This window comes from Callithrix jacchus, chromosome 8, assembly GCF_049354715.1.
Source record: "Callithrix jacchus isolate 240 chromosome 8, calJac240_pri, whole genome shotgun sequence".
NCBI classification, from domain to species: domain Eukaryota; kingdom Metazoa; phylum Chordata; class Mammalia; order Primates; family Cebidae; genus Callithrix; species Callithrix jacchus.
In genome coordinates this window covers 21,886,891-21,904,903 of record NC_133509.1, presented here as the reverse complement: position 1 = coordinate 21,904,903, position 18,013 = coordinate 21,886,891, and the positions used below count along the sequence as shown (strand labels likewise).

Sequence of the window (18,013 nt, the reverse complement as noted above, 5' to 3'; positions counted from 1 at the left end):
TTCCTAACCTTGTGATCCACCCACCTCAGCCTCCCAAAGTGCTGGGATTACAGGCGTGAGCCGCCGCGCCCGGAGCGTTTCTTTTTCTAGGAAAGGTCGCTGATAACTCTTGTCATCGTGTAACTCTTCAACCCAAGTCCGCTCTTTGACAGCTCCAGATGTGGGAAGACCCCCAAGGAGACACTGCGAGAAGCAGAGAGCGTGCGTGCGAACGTGAGTACTCAAAACCGTGGGCGCCGGACCGACGCACACGCGCAGCCCCACAATATCAGTATTTAATTTCCAGTAGAGACAGAATTGAGCCTAATCATCACCAGACTCAAGCCTCCTACAAGATCTGCAGCGAACTCCAAAAGCTAGACCGGAACTGCCCCGTTCCCCGGAAAGAAGGGCGGAACGTTTGGCCCAAGTCCCCACACTACCTACACGGAGAGCTCCGGAAGGGGACGGCCCGCGCCTGCGCGTCTCCATCTTGCTAAAAGAGTCTCCACTTTCCCTCGGGGGGTAGCTCATTTGCCACGGGCGGGGCCGCACCTTTCGGCAGGGCGGGGCCCGGCCATGGCGACCGCGGAGCCCAGCGGGCGCGCGGTGCGGGTGTCTTCCCCGGGATCCCAGCCCAGCGGGGCTCGGGACCGCGCGCCGGGAGCTGCCGGGCCACCCTCCGGACAGATCGGTAACAGAGCCCTCCGGCTGGTGGGGCGCACCCCCGCGGCCGTGGAGAAGCGGGGTCCATATATGGTGGCGCGTGCACCCTCCATTCAAGCCAAGCTGCGTGAGTGTGGTCCGATGGTCCGGGGTGGTCTGTCCCTGGGCGGGCTGCCACGTACCCAGGGCGGGCTTCGGAGCTCCGTTGGGCTTCGGCCCCGGAGAGAAGGGGTTAGCTGCAGCCTGCTCCCGCCTCTCAAAATCCGTTTGGAAAGAGCGGCCTCCAAGCCTTCGGGAGACGCGGCGGAGTGGGGAAGACCGGCTGACTCGGGCCCTTTAACTTCCAGAAAAGCACCGGGACCTGGCCAAGGCCGTTCTGCGGAGAAAAGGCATGCTGGGGGCCTCGCCGAACCGGCCAGACTCTTCAGGGAAAAGGTCTCAGCAGGCGCTACCTCCTCTGTGCCAGCAGCTGTAGAGAAGGCCTTAATCCCCAGGACGGGAGAGAGGGTGCTCTGGTTTGAGGCCGAGCTAGCGATTCCCCTGATACAACCTATCTTTAAAATGGGAAGAGGAACAATCTCCTCTTTTCCTTTAAGGATGTGATAGGATCAGGGAAAGGGCTTCGGAGTAAGGGAGTTCTGTGTGTGCACAGGCTCATTCGCGAGAGGAGGAGGATGACGAAGAGCAGTGTGGGAACGGCTAGACCTGTTTTTGTTTGTTCGTTTGTAACAGAATAGTAAACTCGGAGCTGAATAGAACCTTATTCAGTGCCCCCTTTTACAGATGAGGGTTGAAACTCAGAAGTGAATGTTAGACTTAACCCTAACCCTTTGCTCAAAGACTTGCAGTTTTTGTGTCCTCTGATTAAGTATGTGGGAAGAGTGGGCTTTTCCTGGTTCAGGAAAGGGGAAGTGTGCTTTTTCCCAAGAGCTATGGGAGGAGTAGAATACAAGCTGGGCGCGGTGGCTCACAATTGTAATTCCAGCACTTTGGGAAGCCAAGGTGGTTGGATCACTTGAGGTCAAGTATTGGATACCAGCCTGGCCAACATGGCGAAACCCTGTCTCTATTAAAAATACAAAATTAGCTGGGCATGCCTGTAGTCCCAGCTACTCGGGAGGCTGAGGCAGGAGAATCACTTGAACCCGGGAAGCAGAGATTGCAGTGAGCGGAGATCACACCACTGCACTCCAGCCTGGGTGACAGGGCCAGACTCTGTCTCAAAAAAAAAAAAAAAAAAAAAAAGAGGACATACACATTCTAAGGCGCTGTAGCCAGGTACATGGAGCTGCAGGCAGTGGTGGCTGTGACCAGGGAGAAGGCAAGTCAGTAGTGCAGTCAATTCCTTTTCCTTCAGAGTGAGGGCTCTGGCTTCCCCTGTGAAATGCCTAGGCTTTCATCTATGCTTGGTCTTTTCTCCCCCATCTCCCTTCAGGTCAGTGAAGTTTAACAAGGGCTATACTGCTCTTAGCCAGAGTCCAGATGAAAACCTGGTGTCCCTCGACTCTGACAGGTGAGTGCTCCCCTTGGAAATACACCCTCGCAAAGCACCTTAGATGGAACTGAAGATCGCTTGATGTCTTTGCTTGTTCCCTGTCTCCTCCAAGGCCCTTCATGTATATTCCAGGGCTGTTCTCTTCTGAGCAATATCCCTTCCCAGGATGGCTTGGTTAGAAGACTCATAGGTAATCATGCCGCTCTAGAATTCGGAGCACCAATGTCTGGGGGATCATCCTGCCCTATTATGTCTGCATTGTTAGTGAGAGTGACCCTGTCCCTGCCAGAACGAATTGAGGGAACCACTATTACTCAAGGCCTGTTCTGGGCTTGAGTTCTGTTGTGCGTGGCCTTTGCTTCACAAGTCTTCCAGATGCCTTTGCATGCTCTCCACCTTGTGATTTACAGCCGTGCTCCACAGTGCCTCCCTAAACTGACTCTTTTCCTCTTCTCCTAGTGATGGGGAGCTGGAATCCAGATACTCCTCCGGGTATTCCTCTGCAGAGGCAAGTCCAGAGCACCTTTCTGCGCAGGGCCAGGCTGCAGGCGGCATTACCAGCACTGCCAAATGCTTGTTTGGTGCCCGCTGTGAGCACAGCACTGTGCCAGACTTCTGGTCTGTTCTCCAATCTTCCACTCTGCCCTCTTCCCCCTGCGGAGGTGTAGGTGACTAAGGAGGGCTGTTGAGAATCCAGGAGACCATATACACTCACGGCTGGAAATGATCTCAAAAGTCATGTAAGCTGCTACTAGGGAGGCTGAGGCAGGAGGATTGCTTGAGCCCAGGAGTTCAAGACCAGCCTGGGCAATATGGCATGACCCTGTCTCTAAAATAAGACTCTAAAGTCTTCTAGGCCACAGCTTAGAAAAGGAATCTATCTGTCTGTCTATCTATCTATCTATCTATCTATCTATTTATTGTTTTTGTTGTTTTATTTTTTTGTTTGTTTTTAGAAAAGGAATCTTTTTGATAGAATTTAGCTAAGTGTTTACTAGTCTGTGCTTACTTGAATGCTTTTTGTAATTGGGTACACAGCACCTCCAAGAAGGCTTGCTGCCCACTCTTCCCTCAACACACACATACACACAACTTTGAGTAGCTCTTAGAGAGATCTTCCTTATTAATCTGAAATGGTTCTTACAGCCTGGGTCCATTGGTCCTTGTTCTGCTTTCCAGTGTCACACAGCAACTCCAGTCTCTCTGAGGTCAGCATTTCTGTCTCTCCCCTGCCATCTTCCACCAAGCTTGCTTTCTTCCAGACCGAACAACTTCTGTTTCTTCAGTTGCTCCAGCTATGAACACTCAGGCTGCAACACTACTGGGATAGCCATGTGGCCATTTTTCCGGAGTGACTGTCCCAGATAGAAACCCAGGGATGTAAAGTCCTGGTGTTCACAGGTCATTCCCTTTGACAGAGGTGAAAGCCCTGGGGACCTGACTCCACCACTGTTTTTTTTGTTTTTTTTTTTAAATAAAGACGGGGTTTCACCATGTTGGTCAGGGTGGTCTTGAACTCTCGACCTCAGGTGATCCACCCTCCTTGGCCTCCAAAGTGAGCCACCACGCCCGTCCTACATCACTGGTTTTTCTTATTCTCCCGGAAATCTTGGCTAATCTCTGAGTTTCTGCCACAGAGAATAGAGGCAGTTTGCAAATTGTGTCCTCCTTAAATGTCTGACTGTCAAAGATTGTGTCTAAGAGGAAGTCTTACACTTTCCCCAGCCTTATTTATTCTTCTTAGGCTCAGTGAACTGATGAAACCAACCAACAGATTCTACTTTGCAGGGACCCGGCTCTGCTGGCCTCAAAGGATAAGTCTAAGTCTAACCAGCAGTGCGTAGACAAAGCTGCTCACCACACCCTTCCACCGTAGCCCATGCTCTATTATGCTAGCCCATTGTTCTGTGATCTTTATCCCATACTCTTCAGCCTTGATAGAGACTAGTCTGGGCTCCCAGTGAAAACGGTCAGGGCACTGATTTTCACACATAATTGGGAACTTGATATTTCTATGAATGCCTCAGGATTTAGTGAGAACAGATCCCCTGGGGGTCAGTGACAGTGAAGCCTGGACAGCACTAAGGCTTATTGCTGGCTGAGGCACAAGTAGGAGAAAGTGGCACTTTATCCTGTAGTCCAGGGATGTGTGGGGTTGGCCTGGTGGGTGGGGAGTGGGCATGGACAGGAAGCCCTGATAAGGGAATGTGGGCCTGTCTTTTGGGCAGCGGTTATTTCTGCTTTGCATTGTGGCCTATAGTGCCCTCTTCTCCTTCTCTTAGCAGGTGAACCAGGATGTGAGCCGGCAGCTGCTCCAGGATGGGTATCACCTGGATGAGATTCCAGATGACGAGGACTTAGACCTCATCCCCCCTAAGCCAATGGCTTCTTCAACATGCTCCTGCTGCTGGTGCTGTCTTGGGGACTCTTCCTCCTGTACCCTCCAGTAGACATTACCCTCCAAAACGGGCCCTGTTCACTATGAGGCCCTGCTGGCCACTCAGCTCACAGAGTGCAGTGAGCACTGGGGTCACTGACCCCTGGAAAGTGACCTGCAGGTAGCCCTTACCTGTTGCTTCTCAGGCCAGAGGCCCCCATCTGGGCTGTGGGGTGATAGGTAGAATCCTGCAGATTTCCTCTGCTGTTGGAGCAGAGTTTGGAGAAGCCACTTTAATAAGGGCAGGACAGAGGAATTCTGGTTCTTGTGGTGGGTGACAAAGGTAACTAAGGAAAACAGTTGCAGACAGCTTGACTGGTGTTTGTCATGGTGCTTCAGGGAGGCACAAAGAACTCTTGTGCCAGGCTGGGCTAGATAGTGTTGTATGGAGGCAGAAAATAGCACTTTATGGTTTATAGCTGGCAATCCAAAAAAGAGTTTAACTGTTTTGAGACCAGTTCAGGAAATTCCATTTGCCCTATTCTTCCTAGCTCTAAGATGGGTTGCAGGCCTGACCTTCAGGAGAGCATAAAGTGAGTCCTTTTGTCTATGACAGGGACAGCAAGTTGCTTAATGACACAGCATGATCCTGGCTTCCAGAATCCCTGGACCTGGGGCATCCCCAACCGGTCCAACTGTCCGGGTGAGTTTAGTGACTCTGGTTTGCCCTTCCCTAGTTAGAGAAAAGCTGCTTCAACATGTTCATATTTATTTATTTGTATTTCCTTGGTCTGGGCTTGTTTCTTTCCCAGTCTTTGAGCTAAAGATTGGGTGGAAGGTACTGGGGCTGGCCCCAGAAGGTTGCAGTTTTTGTTATTACCAGCAGAGGGAGCTACAGGGGAGCAGTCCAGTGCCTTCCTATTGGTTTCGCTTTTTAAACTTTTGAAAAGGAGCAATGGGTGAGAGTGGGAATAGAGCAGTGTGGGCTTTGTCCTAGACTGAGGCTTACAGACAGGAATGGGAGCAGAGACCTAAGCCAGCTCCTAGGCCCTTGGCTGAGGAGATCAGTCGGGCAGTGTAAAGGGCCTCCCTTCCTTCCAGCATGGACCATTCCATTGCCAGATTCTTCTGGTCATAGCATGGACCTCACTGGATAATCAGGATTGGGCTTTAAGCAGACCTCTGGGTGTAACACAGCCTCTTTCAGCCCCCAGCCCAAACACAGCAGAAATAGACATAATTTCTGCTGTGACACCCCATGCCCCCATACTGGAGAGTTTCTCTTGCTATACAGTATATCAAGCCTCTTTCTAGAATTTTTTTCAAAGGTGTTTTTTGTTTTGATTTGTTTTGTTTTTTGACCTCACCCAGGACCATGGTGAGTGTTCCACTTTGTTTTATTGGAGACAGGGTCTCTCTGTCACCCAGACTGGAGTACAGTGGTGCAGTTATAGCTCACTGCAGCCTCCACCTCTCAGGCCCAAGCAGCCCTCCCACATGGTGAGCTGTGAATGGGAATAGACAGGGTTCCCAGCCCAGTAGTCGGGATTGGGGTATAGGTTCCACATGGGGAAGTGTCCAGTCTCTTGCTTTACTCAGTGTTCTGTGATCACTGGAGGCATATGAGGGACAGCACACTCTTTTTGCTCTGCCACAAGGGCTGACTGGAAGATGAGAAAGCCTAATAAAAAGGTACGGCGTTATTTGTCAGACAAGTGTCCTCACGCTGGTAATCCTTTGAGTGCTTGATGGACATCTTTGTGTTTTTCTCAAACCATGGAAGGTTGAGAGGAATATACAGTATCTGGGGATGACTTACTGTCCTAGCTAGCAGCATCATGGCAGGGAGACAGGACAGAGACCAGAGCCATGCCAACTTGGGGCCTGGGGGAGAGGAGGCAGATGGTTACTCCGTTCTGGAATGGGACTCTGCAACTCTACGCAGGTGGCTAACGTTCTGAGCACTTCGTGCAAATGCTTGCGGGGAGCAAGAACATCTCCATCCTGAACCCCTTCGCCATCCGCAGAGATGGGGGCCTTGTGTCTGCAGAGGTGAAGTGCACATGTGGAAAGGGATCAAACGTAGCACAGTGTAAAGACAGCGGTGTGGGTGGAAGGACCCAGCGCCTGCCAGGAGGCGGCTGTGGAAGCTAAGTATAGAGCCACATGTCTGTTGGAGGTGGTCAGGGCAGAGTAGCCTGGGTGTTTAGCAGCTGCTAGGGGTGAGAGTGGCAGGACCCCAAAACCAAGGCCCTCTGTTGTAGTATCAACTCTGGCATAGTCAGCTGCAAGTATCCTTGAAGAAGAGGTTTCTAAGCTGGGTCCTACGTAGGAGGGTGTTACCCTGTAGAAAAAGCTGGAGGGACCTGGTGGGACAGTGTGCAGTGAGGCATGGTAGAAACGGTCAGTTGTTTAGGGCCAGTAGCCACATACCAAAATACCACCAATGTGCCCAGGGCCAAACTGCCTTAATTCAGAGTGCTGGGTGTTCTGCAGGTGACAGTTTCCTGGGGAGAGGGGTGTGTCCAGGCCTACCTCCCAGACATGAGTGGTACCATACGGTGTTTATGTACTACTCTACCAAATGCTTGGCTTGCACTTCTACAGCCCTGTACATTTATAAGAATAAATGCAATCACACTAGTTGAGCTGTGTCTATGTTGCATTAGAATTTTAAAGAAAGGCCTGGATATCCTGAAATGAAGAAATAGCTTAATAGCCCACTACAGCAATTCCTTCTGGAAACTCCCTCCCCTTTCTGCTCTTCCCAGGAGGCACCACTTTCGGGCCTGTTTCATTGGACAGCGTGAGTGAAATAGGCCCTTGCAAGTCACTTCTCTAAAATGGGTTCCCTTTAGCAGACTTTTTCTAGCTTTTTTTTTTTTTTTGAGACAGAGTCTTGCTCTGTTGCCCAGGCTGGAGTGCAGTGGCATAACCTCAGCTCACTGCAACCTCTGCCTCCTGGGTTCAAGTGATTCTCCTGCCTCAGGCTCCCAAGAAGCTGGGATTACAGGTGCGTGCCACCACGCCCGCCTTATTTTTGTTTTTAGTACAGACAGAGTTTCACCATGTTGGTGAGGCTGGTCTCGAACTCCTGACCTCATGATCCCCCTGCCTCAGCCTCCCAAAGTGCTGGGATTACAGGTGTGAGCCACCACACATGGCCTCCAGCTCATCTTTATTGTTTTTTAGCTGAAGAAAATTTGAAGGCAAAAAAAATCAGGAGATATTTTGAAGGTGGTTTCCCTGAACTCCATTGTACAGGGACCTCTAGTGTGGGCAGAAGCCCAAAAAGATTCTTTTGTATGAATTTAAACCTTTACCTCACAGGAAGGAGCCAGTGGATTAAGACTGATTAGTCTCAGATGACAGTATCTACGATTGCAGGTCAGACAGCCAACAGCCTCTCACAGGTGTGTCCCACCCCTGGAGCAGGGCATCGGGAAGAGATTCCCTCCTACGTATTTCCTGCCAGCTTAGGAAAGCTAACTGGGCTTTTTCTCACAATGAAAACTGGCTAGTTCAGTTCCTGAGTCCCTGTAATCTGCAGCAGTTGAGTATGTTCTAGAGAAGGGGTTGACAATCAGTAGTTTGGGCTTTGCAGGCCGTACAGTCTAGTGCAGCTCTTCAACTTTGCCCCTGTGGCTTGAAAGCAGCCAGAGAGTATATAAATGAACAGGTTTGGCCAGAACTGGCCTGCCAGCCCGGTTTGCTGACCGCTGCTCTAGGGCCAATTGAATAACGGGAGCAAAGAATCTTGCACTGGTGATTGCTGTATCCTTTGAGCCACCTTCCCTCTGTAGGGCTGGAGGACCCAAGGCCTGCTTGCAAGCTGTGCCTCTGAGGCTGAAGTTGGCTTCCTCTTCCACTCCTTCCCATACAAGTGTTGGAGTATAGTTTACCCACTCCCCAGGAAACTGTGAAGTAGGAATAAACCTAAACTGGGGCATCATGCAAGGAGGGCACTTTTGGCCCATTTTAGGAACAGGTACCCCAAAGGCTGAGTGCTCATTACCCCACAGCCTCAACACAAGTGACTTTTAATTGCTTTGGCAGAACAAGAGGGTGTAAACAATGTGAGTCCACAGGCCTGCCCTTTCCCTTTCCTCCTCTGCAGCTGAGGAAATGGGTAGTCCCAGGGCAAGAACACTATTCTTGAAAATTACCTGACCTCTTGCTCTGACAGATGCTGAACTAATGGTTCACAGATTTTGCTGGCTAGCCTGGAGCCATAGGCTAGAGCAGAATTGGCAAGAGCCTGGCTCAGGTGTAGCAAAGAGTGGAGAGAGAAGACAGGGGGAGTGTCAGACCCCTCACACAGGCCTCTCCTCCCCAAAGATGTTTCCATCTAGGTGTGTTCAGGAGTCACTACTTTCACGCTCCCTCCTCCACCCCAGCTCTTCCAGGGTGTACCTAAGGGGTCCAGAGCAAGGAAGGGGGCTTGAGCTGGGCCTGAGGAGGTGAGGCTGGCTGAGGAGAGCTAGGGTGACTGACAGAGGAGAGCTAGGGAGGCCATGGCCTCTACAGCAAACAGCAGGCACGGAATATCAGCAGGTTCTTCGGCTCGGTAAGCTTCAGTGAGACACTCTCATTGGCCCCAGTGAAGAGCACGCTGCCACGCTGCAGAGGGATTGGTGTCTGGGCTGTGGGTGTGCTGGCTATCACTGTCCCCTGTACCATCAGGAGGATGCTGGCAGAGTCCAGTGCCAAGACCTTGTATTCAGTGACAGAGCCAGGGACCTGGGCAGGGAGAAACGATAGACTCTGCTCTCATCAGTTCATGGGCCCAGGACAGTCCCCAGGGCAGAAGGGAGAGCTCTGCCATCTTCTCCCACATCTCCTCCAGGCTCAGTCAGCATGGAGGCCTGGTCCCTGGTACAGGGAGGAGGGGGCAGGCCCTGGGGCCACCCTCCAGCAAGTGGGCTTGACAGGAAACCCAATCCCAGGTGTCCTCCACATCATGACCCTTGCCAGAGATTTTTATAGCACACGAAAGACACCTGCCATGGCCCCTCACTCACCTCCATCTTCATAATGGTGAAGTCTGGCACAGGGGGGTCATAGATTGAGAGGTAGGGGTCTTCCTGACTCCGTGTTGGGAGGAAGAGCCTGTCCTTGCTGGAGCTAGGGGTATAGCTGAGCATTTCACACAGGGTTGGCACGTCAATGAACTTGGGTGTCAGGCCAGCACGCACTGTATTGTCTGAACACGCCATGCACTCCACGCAGTCTGGAGAGAAATCATGTGTGCTAAGCTGGTGAAGTATGACTTGGCTCTCCAGCTCTGGGCCTCTTAACCTGAGCTCCTTGAACCCCAGGCCAAGTTAGGCAAAAACTTCCATGAATTGTATTCTCTGGGATAATGGGGCTAAGATATCAAATACCAAAAACAGGTGACAAGTCACCCACTATTGTCAGAGGGGAGTCATGTTAACCCCTGGGGTTTGGGGAGCCCAACTCTCATCTCCAACTTTTAGCACAGAATCCTGTGCATGAGGCATGTGTGGATAAGCAGCCAACAGTCAAAAGGTGGCATCCTTCTGTGGCAACATCCATATTATAGTGTCAAAATCCCTGGTTAGGTAGGACAGACAGACAAAGGCTGTGAAATAGAACAACAGCTTTGATCCAGCCTAGCCTGGGTTCAAAGCGTAGTTCCCACACTGGCTAGCAGGGCTTAAAATCATAGTAGCATGACATCACAGGTTTGGTGGCAGGATTCAAGCTGTGTTCTATGCTAAATGCATTCATCATCCCTACCAGCTGTTTCCTGCTGCGCCCAGGAACCCTCAGAGGTCAGAGCTGCGTGGTCCTTGGAGGTCTCCTTGGCCACCCTTCTCCCTCTTTTGTCTAGATAGGGAAACAGGGCCCAGCAGGGATGGCAGAAAGGAGGGATGAGGCTCACCTCCTTTCAGGTAGGCGTGGGGTACGTTGGCCTCCAGAAACATGGCCTCCCCAGGCTTCAGGGTAAGCAGGTTCAGGAAGTAGATGGCAAAGCAGCCGATATCACCTGGGTACTGCTGGTGCAGCTGCATCAAAAGCTCCCCAAAGATGTCCTCCATGTTGTTTCCGGCAGCCACTGAGGGTCACAGAGCACCCAAGGTCACTTAGGCGGATACTCAGTGCTGTTCATAGCCCCACCGTAGCCAGGGAGTCCTGGGAAAAGTTCCCTCCCCATAGGAATCCAGAAGCCAAAGTAGCCCTGTCCTTCTGGCCACACCTTCAGCCCTCTGGGCTTCAGCCTTGCTTGATACTCCACTTTATACAAATGCCATCTTAGGCCGCTCCAGACAGCATAAAGCAGAATGCACCAAGGGCCAAAATGTGCCCTGAAACGATAGGGGGAAATGAGCTCAGCCTGGGTAGAGTGGCAAGGGCAGGCTTTTTTTTTTTTTTTTTTTTTTTTTTTAATAAAGATGTGGCGGTTTCACCATGATGGCCAGGCTGGTCTTGAAGTCAACTCCTGACCTAAGGTGATCCACCTACCTCGGCCTCCCAAAGTGCTAGGATTGCAGGCGTGAGCCACCGCGCCCGGCCAAGGGCAGGCTTTAAAATTTTTTTTTTAATACAGTCCTGCTCTGACTCCCGGACTGGAGTGCAGTGGTGTGATCTAGACTCACTCTAACCTCCCCATCCCAGGTTCAAGTGCTTCTCGTGCCTCAGCCTCCTGAGTAGTTTGGATTACAGGCACACGCCACCAAGCCTGGCCAATTTTGTTTTTGTTTTTTAGATGGAGCCTCGCTGTATCACCCGGGCCAGAGTGCAGTGGCACAATCTTGGCTCACCGCAATTTCCGCCCTGCCTGGCTAATTTTTGCATTTTAGTAGAGATGGGGTTTTACCATGTCGGCCAGGCTGGTCTCAAACTCCTGACCTCAAGTGATCCACCTGCCTCAGCCTCCCAAAAGTGCTGGTATTACAGGCATGAGCCACCACGCCCAGTCAGGCTTCTTTAAAGTGAGGCAGGGGGTCTGGCATGGTGGCTCATGCCTGTAATCCTAGCACTTTGGGAGGCTAAGGCAGGCAGATTGCCTGAGCTGAGACGTTTGAGACCAGCCCGGGCAACATGATAAAACCCCATCTCTTCTAAAATATAGAAAATTAGCTGGGCATGGTGGCACATGGCTGTAATCCCACTACTCAGGAGGCTAAGGCAGCAGAATTGTTTGAACCCAGGAGGCAGAGGTTGCAATGAGCCAAGATCACACCACTGCACTCCAGCCTAGGGCAACAGAGAAAGACCCTGTCTCAAAAAATGAAAGCACATATACACACACACCGAACAAGAAAAAATAAGTCTCAAAAAATAAAGCACACACACACACGGAACAGGAAAAAATATGCTTGGGTAAAATAAATGGTGCCCTAAGCTCAAAGGTAGCAGGGAAAGAAGTTGACCTCATCACCTGCGCCACATAAGCTCACTGCTGGGAGTCCGTTCTGCTTTGTGTTTCTTACTGCTTGTGTTGACTTCCCACATTTGGGGTGACATGACCACACCCATCACAGTCATTTCCTGAACTCTTCTTAGCACAAGGTCAGGCACACAGCAGGTAAAGGAAAGATCAAATGACTGAGTGCTAGAGGCATCAGGCCTTTCCAGGAGAGGAAGGATGCTCTTGTCCCCTTCCTGCCTCTTTAGCCCCAAGATACAAGTCCCTCCATGGAGGGCAGCTGTGAGGTTGGGGAAAATCTCAGAATGCCTAGGTGGAAGGCATCCTAAGAGTCTTCTATGCTGGCTGGGCACAGTGGCTCATGCCTATAATCCCAGCACTTTGGGAGGCCAAGGTGGGCAGATCATGAGATCAGGAGATCGAGACCATCCTGGCTAACATGTTGAAACCCCATCTCTACTCATATACAAAAAATTAGCCGGCCATGGTGGTGTGCACCTTTAGTTCCAGCTACTCAGGAGGCTGAGGCAGAATTGCTTGAACCCAGGAGGCAGAGGTTGCAGTGAGCTGAGATTGCGCCAGTGCACTCCAGTCTGGGCAACAGAGCAAGTCTGTCTCAAAAAAAAAAAAAAAAAAGTCTTCTATGCCAGTCTGCCTCTAGCCATCTGGAGAAGATGACTGGTTGGGACACAGCACTCAGTCAAGGGCCCTGCTCCACAAAGACTAGGAAAGCAATGCTAAGTTGCCAACAGGTCATCTAAGCTGGGCCCCTTCTAGTGTTCCACTTGGGCAGAGGAGTTGAGAACCCTGTCCCCAGAGTCTGGTATCTGTAGGGAGCTCAGGCCAGAGCTCAGCACCCACCCAGGAATATAACCATGCCCACCTTGCTGCGAGATCCGCTTCACCAACAGGTTGAGCTGTTCCACCACCACCTTCTTCTCACTCTTCATCAGGTGGGAGAAACAGCTCTTCAAAGCAGAGGCCACAGCCTGGGAGTCACGGCTTATGCTCTGCTTCAGGCGTGTTGCTGCATCATCTCCAATCAGGACCTGGAACTCAGGCACCTCTATAGGAAGGCCAGGCCCAGGGCCCATATCAGGAATGGTAAGATGGAACCCACACAAGTAGGGAGTTAGAAGAGGCCTTCCCATCCCAGCCCTAACCAAAGAGCCAGCAGTACTAAGCAAACTTTGCAGTGGAAACCAGTCACTCACCACGAGCCCTTGCAACCACAACCACACCTGAGCCTGGTCTGGCCCACTGGCTCCAAAAAACTGCTTCATGAGGCCCTTCAGTGCCTGTGACATGTGACCTCTGTTCTCTGCCAACGTTCCTACTATCATCTGGGTTCCCTAGGTATCCCTGGCCCAATACACATGCCCTCAGCATTCTGCCCAACTTACTCTTCAGAAAGGTTATAATCTCCTCAACTGGCCGGAAGCCACACAAGCCCTGGAAGGGGGTGAGGGCAATGGCCATCTCTGGCTTATGGTTGGCATCGGGGTAGTGCTGCGGAGCCTGGAGGTGTAGCTTCTCTGCCAGCTCCTGTGGGGTGGCCAGGGGAAGAGAAGGATGGTGAGGGTAGCCATTAACTAGCAGGGACACCAGTGCTACCCAGCCCCTGCTCTCTACCCTCCTCAGTCGAAGGAAGGCAGTGGCTGCCTACCTCCGGGAAGGAGCCCAGTCAAAGCATGATACAGAAACTTGGAGTTCAGCCTACCCAGGGTAGGGAAATGGGCCAAATCCAGGGGAGAGCTGGGGTGGATTCTAAGAGGCTTGGTCTGTGACTCAGGAAACCCAAACACCAGGCCAAGCTCTGACATGAACAAGCTGTGTGGCTTTGGGCAAATCCCTCTATTCTCTGGGTCTTACTTTGTGTATCTAGAAATAAGGAGTTTTGGCTGGGTGCAGAGCTCATGCCTGTAATCCCAGCACTTTGGGAGGCTGAGGCAGGCAGATCACTTGAGGTCAGGAGTTTGACACCAGCCAGGCCAACATGGTGAAACCCCATCTCTACTAAAGATACAAAAATTAGCCAGGCATGGTGGCATGTCCCTGTAAATCCCAGCTATTTGGGAAGCTGAGGCAGGAGAATTGCTTGAACCAGGAGGAGGCAGCAGTAGGGTGAGCTGAGATCACCCTACTGCACTCCAGCCTGGGTGACAGAGCGAGACTCCGTCTCAGAAAAAACAAAAAGGAGTTTAGATCCACAGTTACTTAGGACGGGACTCAGGTTTGTGTAGGGAGACTCCATGGGGTGGAGCTGAGGGTAACTGCCCTGCCCTGCAAGCTGAACTCTTCCTGAAAGCAGATGAGTAAACGGCAGATATGAATAGACCTGGGCTAGGTGAGGGAAGACCAGGAACAAGCCCCTTGGAATGAGCTTAGAGAAACCCCTGGCACAGGCCAGTCAGCTGTTCGCTTAGACTTAGTTGCCGCATGTGTCACCACCATCTGCTTTGCAGAGCTAAATTGGGAGTTGTCAGCCTGGATTTGGCCTTGGGCAGGAGCCTGGCATGGGTAGAGTAAAAGCGGCAGTAAAAGTCATGGGAGGGCCTTAGCACAAGCCTTACTCTACCCTGACCTCTGTACCCCACTCTGTCTTTTACCTTGTTAGGGTGTGCCTGGATGGATAGGGCTGTTTCGACTGAGAGCACTTTGAAGAGGAAGGGCAGGTTGCCATTAAAGGTGTCCTTGACCTTTGAGCCCAAGCTGTCCTGGTTCTCAGCAATCCACTGTCCAAGGGTTTTCTGTGAGATGCGGTTGTCAAGGATCTTGGCATCCCCTCGGGGGTGAGTCCCCATCCACAACTGGAAAGACAGAAAACTTGTGAGGGGAGGGGCAAGAAACCTGGCACCCCAAGTTGGCCTGTTCCAAATGGTTATGCTATGCTCCCCACAGGGCACCTGAGTCCTAGGAACGGCCTCCCAGGTCTGAATACAAATGTTCATGCCATCATGGACATACAGGCAGGCAGCAGACCCAGGCCCTGTGAGGGGTTAACATACATCTTCCAGTTTCAGAAGCAGAGGCGAAAGCCTTCCTATGCTTTGGCTTTTTCCCCTCTAAATAGGCAGAAGAAATATTTTAGGTTAATAAAAATGCCAAAAAAAAAAAAAAGTCGAAGTAAAAAAACTTAATTGTCGAAGAGGGCAGAATTAAAATTCACTAAGTGCTAAGAGTGGTTGGGGGAGGAGAGTGCTGGAAATCTCAGTCTATTATGATAAAACCTCTCTTCTTGTGGTACCACTATAGTTCATCAGCCTGAAGAGCCAAGTGGGCCTCCTCCCTCCTTGCTGCCTCACCCTTCCCTGCTGAATTGTTATGACTTGTCTCGGGCCCTTTCTCCTGACCTGCGTGGAGAGTAGGCTGAAATAGGGCCCGGGCTCACCTCTGCATAGGGCTTGTCCTCTGCGATATGGGCCAGTGGGTCACTGCTAGCCAGCAGCCGCGCCACTTCGCTGTTAGAACCCATCTTCCCCCAGGCATACTGCTGCACCGCACAGGAAAGTGGGAATACTGGGGGTACAGAAAGAGGGTCAGCTGCCACTCCACTCCTCAGGCCCGACCTCAGTGTCCCGGGAAACCAGGCAAGAGCTGGGGGTGCTCACTTGCAACAGAGTCAACTAAGGGGTTGGTAGGCTGTTGGGCGAGACCCGCCTCCGCTGCAGGCCTTCAGGTTCCCAGCTGTCAGATGGGCAGCAAGGACCTTGTGCTGACCTGAGGCCGGGTGGCAAGGAGGGAGCGGGCGGTATCCATCCCACGGCACCCAGTCTGGAAGGCCCCCTCCCGTCGGAGGTCAATCCCCATTGCAGGCGGCCCCTCCTCTGCCTGGCACCCACCCATCTTTCCGCGGAGCCCCAGGAGTGGACTCGACCTGGCCGACCATCCCAGGATTCGTCCCCAGGACGCGCCCCACCCACCACACTCGCCGACACTACGGCCAATGACTCACCTCGCGGAACGGCCATACTCGCCCCTTAACGCTTGGCTTAAGCACGTAAGCCTTTCCCGGCAGACCCCGCGGCCCTCTGCTCCCAGAGCGTCATGGGAAATGTAGTTCCCTGAGCGTTCCGCCCCGCCCCTGGGCACCCGCCCAGAGGCTTCCGGCCGCAATTTTCGGTCTCTGCATTCATTCATTCCTTCGGTCGCCGGACACAGATGCATTGAAAACTAGCTAAGTACCACGGACAGTTCTAAGGGCTGGAGGATACATCAGAAAGCAAGTTAGCCTTCCCTCTGCCTTTGTAGAGCGCTTACATTCTGGTGAAGGCAAGACAGACAGGTATTGCAAGCAAATCACGTAGTGTGTTGAAAGATCAAGGCCACAAAAAGTAAGGGGGGGCAGGTAGAAGAAGTGAGAGGCAGTTTGCAGAATTTCAAAGGCTGTCTGGGCAAGCCTCATTGAGGAGGTAAGGTTTGAGCCCAGACTTGGCGGTGAGGAAGGCAGGAGTGTTCTGCGGGGAAGGAAACAGCCACAGCGGGAGCCAGAGCAAGGCGACAATGTGGGACTGTGCCGGGCATGTTCGGGAGTGACCAGCAAGGAGGCCACTGTGGCTGGAGCAGAGTGAGCAAGAGAGGGGCAGTGAGGAAGTCAGAGAGGAGAGGCAAGGGCAGAGCTTTGCAGGCTATTGTGAGGACTGGGTTTTACTCAGTCTCTCAGGAGTTAGAGATTTGAGCAAAGAATTGCTGTGATGTGAGTAGGAACATACTAGTGATGATGCAAGGCCTTTCACTTCTCTGCTTTGTAGAATGGGGTAACTAATGCCAGCCTGATACGCTTGTTGGAGGGTCAGATGGGATGATGTGGGACACCTGTAAGGTAGTCAATGCTCTGTGCTCCTCTGATCCTTCCTGTCCCAGGTACTGCAGAAAGTCAGAACCCCAACTCCTCCTCCAGGCTGAGCTGCTTACAAGTCACACACACAGAAGTCAGGGGAGTTACCAAGAGCTATGCATGGGGAAGGATGGGGTTGGGCCTTGGCTCTGCTGTAATCTTGCTATATCCTGTGGAGAAAGGCATTGACATCTAGACCTCCTCAGTCAACAGCTTCCTAGGAGGAGGGCAGTCTGCTGGAGGGACTCAGGAGCACAGCAGTAAAAGCTCCAGGGAACCTGGAATGAGGGGTTACCGTTCCCGACTCTACCCTCATCACTCTGGCAATACCCTGATTCCCACCGCCTCTACCTCATGTGCCCAGGGGAAAGAGGGGGTGCTGTTTTCCCTGTAATGCTCTGTCCAGGTGTGGGTATCTACCTCACCTCCCCTGAGTCCTCTGGCTCAGATAAATCAGCCTGCATTTCAAAGGAAGCTTTACTACACGCTAAAGAATAATAAAATGGCTAACACAAGACTCATGAAACAACGTAGCTCAATAACTTCTACTTTGGAATACCACACCTTCCCCTCATCTCCACTCCCCAAGTGATATGGTTCCGCTCTGTGTCCTCATCCAAATCTCATCTCGAATTGTAATCCCCACATGTCGAGGGAGGGACATGGTGGGAAGTGATTGGATCATGGGGGTGGTTCCCCATGCTGTTCTCATGATAGTGAGTTCTCACTCACCTGAGCTGATTGTTCTATTTTCCTTTTTTTTTTTTAAGACTCAGTCTTGCTCTTGTCCGCCAGGCTGGAGTGTAATGGCGTGATCTCGGCTCACTGCAACCTCTGCCTCCCAGGTTCAAGCAATCCTCCTGCCTCAGCCTCCCAAGTAGCTGGGATTACAAGCGCTCGCCACCATACCTGGCTAATTTTCTCATTTTTAGTAGAGACAGGGTTTCACCGTGTTGGCCAGGCTGGTCTTGAACTCCTGACCTCAGGTGATCTGCCTGCTTCAGCCTCCTAAAGTGCTGGGATTACAGGCATGAGCCACCGAGCCCTGCCAGAGCTGATGGTTTTAAAGTGTGGCACTTCCTCACTCTCACTCTCTCCTGCTGCCTTCTAAGACCTGCCTTGCTTCCCCTTCACCTTCTGTCATGATTATAAGTTCCTGAGGCCTCCCCAGCCATGTGGAACTGTGAGTCAATTAAGCCACCTTTTTTTTTTTTTTTTTTTTGAGAAGGGTTCTTGCTCCATTGCCCAGACTGGAGTGTAGTGGCA

General features: G+C 51.9%; 2 protein-coding genes across 14 annotated transcripts; one reads left to right on the top strand and one right to left on the bottom strand.

Annotated features, from left to right (window-relative positions):
- Positions 1-539: 539 nt before the first annotated feature.
- FAM219B (family with sequence similarity 219 member B) lies at positions 540-7,160 on the top strand. 6 transcript variants are annotated; one of them, XR_008474221.2, is made up of 6 exons: positions 540-772; positions 993-1,080; positions 2,081-2,158; positions 2,600-2,648; positions 4,423-5,220; positions 6,463-7,160. XR_008474221.2 is itself a non-coding variant. In XM_002753346.7 (5 exons), exons 1-5 carry the CDS (start codon positions 559-561, stop codon positions 4,588-4,590), a joined length of 594 nt encoding a protein of 197 aa, XP_002753392.2. In that variant the 5' UTR covers positions 540-558; the 3' UTR covers positions 4,591-7,160. The 6 variants fall into 6 exon arrangements, 2 of the variants coding, with proteins under 2 accessions (XP_002753392.2, XP_009003519.1); XR_013520829.1 differs by having other exon boundaries at positions 2,600-2,880; XR_013520828.1 differs by having other exon boundaries at positions 2,600-2,880; positions 4,426-7,160.
- Positions 7,161-7,554: 394 nt separating this feature from the next.
- Positions 7,555-15,892, bottom strand: MPI (mannose phosphate isomerase). Of its 8 annotated transcripts, none has more exons than XM_078333707.1 (9): positions 15,753-15,892; positions 15,302-15,429; positions 14,817-14,975; positions 14,520-14,720; positions 13,314-13,455; positions 12,794-12,976; positions 10,423-10,596; positions 9,539-9,747; positions 7,555-9,257 (listed from the first exon to the last, which is right to left on the bottom strand). In XM_078333707.1, exons 3-9 carry the CDS (start codon positions 14,859-14,861, stop codon positions 9,039-9,041), a joined length of 1,173 nt encoding a protein of 390 aa, XP_078189833.1. In that variant the 5' UTR covers positions 14,862-14,975; positions 15,302-15,429; positions 15,753-15,892; the 3' UTR covers positions 7,555-9,038. The 8 variants fall into 8 exon arrangements, with proteins under 8 accessions (XP_078189833.1, XP_078189832.1, XP_054095420.1 ...); XM_078333706.1 differs by having other exon boundaries at positions 14,817-14,899; XM_054239445.2 differs by having other exon boundaries at positions 15,866-15,892.
- Positions 15,893-18,013: the final 2,121 nt, after the last annotated feature.